Source organism: Arachis hypogaea, chromosome 16 (assembly GCF_003086295.3).
Source record: "Arachis hypogaea cultivar Tifrunner chromosome 16, arahy.Tifrunner.gnm2.J5K5, whole genome shotgun sequence".
NCBI classification, from domain to species: domain Eukaryota; kingdom Viridiplantae; phylum Streptophyta; class Magnoliopsida; order Fabales; family Fabaceae; genus Arachis; species Arachis hypogaea.
The window spans coordinates 15,039,604-15,046,566 of record NC_092051.1 but is presented as its reverse complement, the minus strand read 5'-3'; the positions used below and the strand labels follow the sequence as shown (position 1 = coordinate 15,046,566).

The window sequence follows — 6,963 nt, the reverse complement described above, 5'->3', positions numbered from 1 at the left end:
CCACAGTTGATTTTGTGTCTCTGGAGCTTGTACTTGTTCTCCAGATTATCGATTTTGTTCTTATACTATTGTTATGTAGGACATTTCGTTAATTATTTAACTTTGACCTCACTGGGACTAAATTGATGCTAAATAAAACTTTTTTGAATTCAAATAGGCCACTTTAAACTTTAAGGACTAAAACAGAACTATACCCAAACATAAAAGGACCAATTTAATACTTTACCTCATTTTTTGGCTAACATTTTTCATTTTAAAAAGGTTTTGTGGTTTTATATTTATTTAATTAAATGTTTTAGTTAGTCAAAATTTTATTTAAGTTCATCTCATCTATTAATCTAATACATTGTATATTATTACAATTGAGTATAGATTTAAACCCAATTCTCTAAGATATTTGAGTTAAAAAGACCAAAAATATCAATCGAGTAACTAATACTACATGTAAGAAAATTACTAAGTTTTTTTCCAAAAATTTTGGAGGGCTATGACCCCAAAAGAAAGATTCGCCGATGTTTACGAGAGTAGTTAAATTAAATAAACGGCTTCTTTGGTTATTTTCAAGAAAAAGACCGATATAAATGATACTAAAATCCATGATGGTGTTATCTGTTATTATCATTGGATGGTCCACCTTAACCTGTTCATGTTTTGCATTGGCTATGGTTGCGGGACATGGCCAAAGCATAAACCATGTGAGCTCTAACAACTAATTATAATAAGGTGTAACGAGAATAAATGAATAATAATTGATGAATAAATCAATTTTATTAATTTGAAAATAATAATTGATAACTATTAGAACATTTTGACATGAATGAATACATTACTAATTAGGATTGAGGTCTAATACAAGTAAACAAAATTATTGACCCTGACTAGCAAGTACTATCTTTCAATTCATTCGGTTGTCCAAACTCCAAACAAGTATAGAGACCACACCAAGTCCCACTCTTGGTTGTTACATACAACAAAATAAAGCACGGAAAATAATAATTAATTAACACGTCACTAAAAAAGGGATATTGACAGTGATACACTGAGAATAAAACAAAAGAGAAAAAAAAAGAAGAAAAAAGAATCACTTTTTAATTAACCCATCAAAGATCAAACGGCTACAGAAAAACAGGAATATCTGAACTGAAACACGCGGAATGCACTTGAGAACTATACTGTTCATTGGCCACCTGTCAAAACATGAATTCATCTTCATAAGGTAAGTAAAATGTCCTACCTTGTAAGCAACTTCTTGTTAAAGGAACTTAATTATATATATTATTGACAAAATAGAAAGCAAAGTTGGTTACAAGTGGCCCAAGAGTCACCTAATCAACATTATTTAGCATCAAATTAGTGGGAGTTTATTGGACCTACATGTCCCTTTCCCATTTCTACTTTTTATCAGAATCATATTCTAGTGACTGACGTTATTCTAATAGCTTTTGCCTTGAATTATTTCTAAGCTACAATTTTATGTTATAGACAGGCTTAGCATATGACAAGATAAATCCCTATACATATAATTAATTTGTGTTAAAAAAATTGAAAAAAAAAAAAAAGGAAAAGAAATTATTACGTACCAAAGATGATGATCACTTGGTGATAGCATAGACAGCATAAATAATTCCAGGGAGATATCCAAAAAGGGTGAGTACCAAACAGATCCAGAACTCTACCTGCACAAGTAATTAACAAGAGACTTAATTAAAGTAATGATTAAGAAGAGAGAAAGTGATAAAAAGGAAGGTAATTAAGAAAACGTACATGGCAGCCATACTTGAGGAAGACCCCAAGAGGAGGAAGGATGATGGCGAGGAGGATGTCTATGCAGGTGGCTGTGCCTTCCGCCATTTTTGATTAAACTTAAGTTACAATAACTGCTTCTGCTGCTTGTATTTGAGAAGATTTCGTATTTGATAGTGCTATCTGTGAATGTGGAGGTTCCATATTTATAGCACGAAGCAGGCAACGAATTAATTCAAGTCCGTTATCATGCACGTGGCACCTTTACTTTCGCAAATGCATATTTTAACAATAAATTATTATATTATTTTACTACAAATTATATTTTCTAAGGATATTTTTTTTTTCAATAAATTTTTAAATAAATATTTATATGATCAAGTGTATATAAATTAATATTTAATAATTATTTATATTAAAATTTATCAATAATTTTGATATTTTATTTTATTTAATAATTATTATTATGATTCTTTAATAATCAATAATTATTGTCATTGTTATAGTAATCTATAACAGACTGTATTATGATGCTAAACATGTTATTTTTTTTAACTACTTAAAAAAAAATATTATGTAATAATCATACATAAATTAATATTTAATAATTATTAATGTTAAACTTTGTCGGTAATATTCTAATATTTCATTTCATATGTTTTTAGTTATTATTATTATTATTATTATTATTATTATTATTATTATTATTATTATTATTATTATTATTATTATTATTATTATTATTATTATTATTATTATTCAGTGACTCATTGAGTCAATCGTCAATAATTAATAATCAAGAATTCAATAATTCTAATTTTACACCGGATTATATTTTTATGCTAAATATATTGACGTGGTACACACTATTTTTTTTTAAAAATATTATGTAATCAATTATATGTAAATTAATATTTAATAATTAATTATATTGAGATTTGTTAATAATTTTAATATTTTATTTTATTTTTTTAGTAATTATTATTGTTCTTTCTTATATTTTTGTAAAATAATAATTATAATATTTATTTTATATTCTTTTAAAAATTAATACAATTCTTTTTTATATTTATGTGAATATTATATATAGTATTTTATTTTACCATTTATAATTTAAAAAGTCCTATAAATGCACGAATCTAATGATTTTAATTAATTGTGTAATGTTTTTTTATAAGTGTATTAAAATTAAACTTATTTAATTAAGCATCTTCTTTTGTAAAGTTTTTCAATTTATTAAATTCCATGACTTAATTTGAGTTGTATTAGATTCGTAAAGCTTGAATCTTTTTCAAAGTTAGTTTACTTGGTTTTGAGATCCAACAAAATAGTACATAAATAAGGATTAAAAGTTTCCTAGCAAATCCTAAATCTTTAGTAAAATAATTGGTTAAATATTTGAACCAATTTACGAATTTTTATGAAAATGGCAAAAAAAGAGCCCCCTTATTATTGTTATCTTTATTAACTTTTTGTGTTTGTCTTGTTGATGCTTCAATAGGTAACCTATTGAGTTGAACGGAAAATAGGTTTTCTTAATTTTTTTTAATAATTAAAGGAGTAAAATGTAATTTTTTATTATTAATTATTATACATAAAATAAAAAAAATATAAAAAAAAATATATTAAAAATTTATAGATCATACTTTATTCTCTTAATTTTTTTCAATAATTGAGAGAATCCATTTGTACTTTGAACCTAGCATTAAAGTAGGACAAATTTCATCTTAGGAGAGAAAACTTGTAAACAAAATAATGAAAGGCTAGCTTTTGTATTTTGTAATGGATTCTTGAAATGATAGAAACGGTGCAACAGCTAAGACGTGGCTCGTACGATTAAGACCGATCCAAATACAACAAAACAAAAAACAGAATAACACGGATCTCGTGTTTATTTTTAACGATATCTCTATCTCCGGCGTTAAGATACATAGATATTGGTAACATCTCATTTCTATCTACAAAACTTTGCAAGATTTCAATTTATTTAAGGAGTTTATATTTATCTTCTCGGCCAATTAAATGTGTTCAGCTGCAAGATTTTTAGAAGGTTTTGATACAACATACGACATATCGAAAATTAATTATCTATATAAAATATATAAAAAAAATAAAATATTAAATTTGATAATTTATTTTTAGTGTTGATATAATATTTTTATAAAAAATTTATTATTTTTAATTATTAATTAAATTTTTTAATATAATTTTTTAATTTAATAACATATTTTATTTTATATTTTTAAATATTAATAACTAAAAATAATAAATTTTGAGAATTGTTTTAATATTTTTAATTTTTGAAAAAAGCGAAAGAGATAAATAGGGAGAACGCGCAAGGCTTTTTGGTCGGCCGGCATTAAAGGAAGGAAGAAAGGAAGGAAGGAAGTAACTGGAGTCGAGAATGGAGGAATTGGTTTAACCTGACCCCATCACGTCATTCACGTGTGGGTGGCTGGGCTGGCTGCCACTGCCTCCTTCCATGTGCATGCATATATTGACATATGGAATTTATTCTCTCGTATTATTACTCGGCATGGTGCGATGTGCACAAGTATAAATTAAAGTCTTCCTAAGAAAGCAATGATCTGGGAGAAAGCGAATGAACTTAACTAATTAGCTTCCCACCTCCTCCACATGCACCCAGCCAGCCACCCCCGGCCGACACGTTCACTTCACATGATGCCATGCTGTTTAAACTTTAAACCACCTTAATCCCCCTTTCATTCTTTGCTTCTGCTTTACGATCATTAATTAATTAATTAATTAATTAACAAAGGGGTAGCCACTTCTCTACTTGGGCCTTGGCGAGGCCCAAATCATAAGGCCTGGCCCAACAACAAAACAAAGCAAATTAGTTGGTTAGTGGTTCTTCTAAGTTACTAGCCTTATGAAATGAAACTTGGGTTTCTACTAAGACAGTATGTTATTAGCAGAAGAAGCAAATTTGCAGTGCAATTCCATGAATATCATCACTCACCGGATCAGCTCAATTCCGTCATCAACAATGCTTCCCAATTCAAGAACCTCAAACACGCCACGCAAATCCACACCCAAATCATCACAGCCAACTACGCCTCCCACCCTATACTCTTCAACAACCTCCTCCTCCTGTACGCCAAATGCGGTTCCATCCATCACTCCCTCCTCTTCTTTACCTCAACCCCACGCGCCTCCATCAACGTCGTCACTTTCACCACCCTCATCACCTACCTCTCGCGCTTCAACAACCCATTCCTTGCCATCTCCTACTTCAACCGCATGAGATGCACCGGCATTTATCCCAACAATTACACATTCTCTGCCGTCTTGCCCGCTTGCGCCCACACAAACCTTGTTACCCACGGTCAACAACTGCATGCTTTGGTTTATAAACATGGATTTGACACTGATACCTTTGTGGCTAGTGCCTTGCTTGACATGTACGCTAAGTGTGGCTCTATGTCTTTGGCACAGAAGGTGTTCGATGAAATGCCCCATAGAAACCTTGTCTCTTGGAACTCTTTGATTGTTGGGTTTTTGAAAAATAACTTGTATAATCGTGCTATTGGGATTTTTAGGGAGGTTGTCCGCCAGGCCTCGCTTCCTCCTGATCAGGTTAGCTTTTCGGGTGTGTTCGCTGCTTGTGCTGCTGTGGTTGACATGGATTTCGGCAAGCAGCTGCATGGGAATGGTTTGAAGCGTGGTTTACTTGTGTTGGTTTATGTGAAGAACTCGTTGATGGACATGTACAATAAATGCAGGTTGTTTGATGATGCGGCCAAGTTGTTCCATGCTGATGGAGAGAGAGATGTTGTTACCTGGAACGTAATGATCATGGGATGTGTACACAGTGAACACTTTGAGGAAGCTTGCAGCTATTTCAGGGCCATGAAGAGGGAAGGCATCTTGCCAGATGAAGCTTCGTATTCCTCTGTTCTTCATGCTTGTGCCAGCATTGCTGCTTTAACTCAAGGAACCTTGATCCACAACCAGATATTAAAGCTTGGGCATGTAAAAAATGCATGTGTATCGAGCTCACTGGTAATGATGTATGGCAAATGTGGGAACTTGTTTGATGCTTATCGGGTATTTGAAGAAACTGAGCATCGCAATGTGGTTTGTTGGACAGCTATGATAGCGGTTTGCCACCAACATGGCTGCGCAAATGAAGCAATTGGGTTATTTGAGGACATGCTCAAAGAGGGAATTGTGCCGGAGCACATCACTTTTGTTTCTGTGCTGTCAGCTTGCAGCCATACTGGACAGGTTGAAGATGGATTTAGGTACTTCAATTCCATGACTAACGTCCATAATATAGAACCTGGGCTTGAACATTATGCTTGCATGGTTGATCTGCTTGGTCGTGTTGGGAGGTTGGATGAAGCATGGAAGTTCATTGAATCAATGCCAATCAAGCCTGACTCATCAACTTGGGGGGCTTTGCTTGGAGCATGCGGAAAGTACGGCAATCTTGAAATGGGCAGGGAGGTTGCGGACAAGCTATTCGAGTTGGAACCAGATAATCCAGGAAACTATGTGCTTCTTTCTAATATCTATTTACGACATGGGATGTTGGAAAAAGCTAATGAGGTCAGGCAATTGATGGGGATCAAGGGGGTAAGGAAAGAGATTGGATGTAGCTGGATTGATGTTAAGAACAAGACCTTTACATTCACTGTGAATGATAGGTCACATTCAAGGACCGATGAGATCTATGAAATGTTACAGAAGCTAAAGGAATTGGTAAAGAAGAGAGGATATGCTGCTGAGACACAGTTTGCAACCAACAGTGCAGAAGGGTCTGAAGAGCAGAGTTTGTGGTATCACAGTGAGAAATTAGCTCTTGCATTTGGTCTTCTGGTCCTCCCAGCTGGATCTCCTGTAAGGATAAAGAAGAATTTGAGGACTTGTGGTGATTGTCATACTGTTATGAAGTTTGCTTCGGAGATTTTTCAGAGAGAGATTATCGTAAGAGATATCAATAGGTTTCATCGATTCACTAATGGCTTGTGCTCGTGTAGAGATTATTGGTGACTGAAAGTTGAAACATATGTTAACCATATGAACAGAACTGCTTAATTCAGGGGGATTCCAGTGTGCTCCCTTTTCACTTAGTTTCAAGAATAATACTGAAGTTATAATGATTTCTTTGATGTTTTAAGTTCTTCGCATGTCGTTGACAAGTGACACCGGGAACCAACAGTCATCCTTTTCTGACAGAGATGCATGGCCAATCTT

General features: G+C 32.8%; 2 protein-coding genes across 2 annotated transcripts; one reads left to right on the top strand and one right to left on the bottom strand.

Moving 5' to 3' along the window:
- Positions 1 to 749: 749 nt before the first annotated feature.
- LOC112758387 (hydrophobic protein LTI6A) lies at positions 750 to 1,940 on the bottom strand. Its single transcript, XM_025807054.3, has 3 exons — positions 1,765 to 1,940; positions 1,581 to 1,676; positions 750 to 1,187 (listed from the first exon to the last, which is right to left on the bottom strand). The coding sequence occupies exons 1-2, from the start codon at positions 1,849 to 1,851 to the stop codon at positions 1,593 to 1,595; spliced, it is 171 nt and encodes a 56-aa protein (XP_025662839.1). The 5' UTR covers positions 1,852 to 1,940; the 3' UTR covers positions 750 to 1,187; positions 1,581 to 1,592.
- A 2,698-nt stretch (positions 1,941 to 4,638) lies between these two features.
- On the top strand, positions 4,639 to 6,759 carry LOC112757972 (pentatricopeptide repeat-containing protein At5g04780, mitochondrial-like). The gene has a single exon (XM_025806517.3). It carries the CDS (start codon positions 4,639 to 4,641, stop codon positions 6,757 to 6,759), a length of 2,121 nt encoding a protein of 706 aa, XP_025662302.1.
- The last annotated feature ends 204 nt before the right edge of the window (positions 6,760 to 6,963 follow it).

Coding starts and splice junctions, on each gene's coding strand:
- LOC112758387 (XM_025807054.3), bottom strand. CDS start 1,851: ATGGCGGAAGGCACAGCCACCTGCATAGACATCCTCCTCGCCATCATC. Junction 1,677..1,764: donor TCCTCAAGTATGGCTGCCAT/GTACGTTTTCTT, acceptor TTACTTGTGCAG/GTAGAGTTCTGGATCTGTTT.
- LOC112757972 (XM_025806517.3), top strand. CDS start 4,639: ATGAAACTTGGGTTTCTACTAAGACAGTATGTTATTAGCAGAAGAAGC.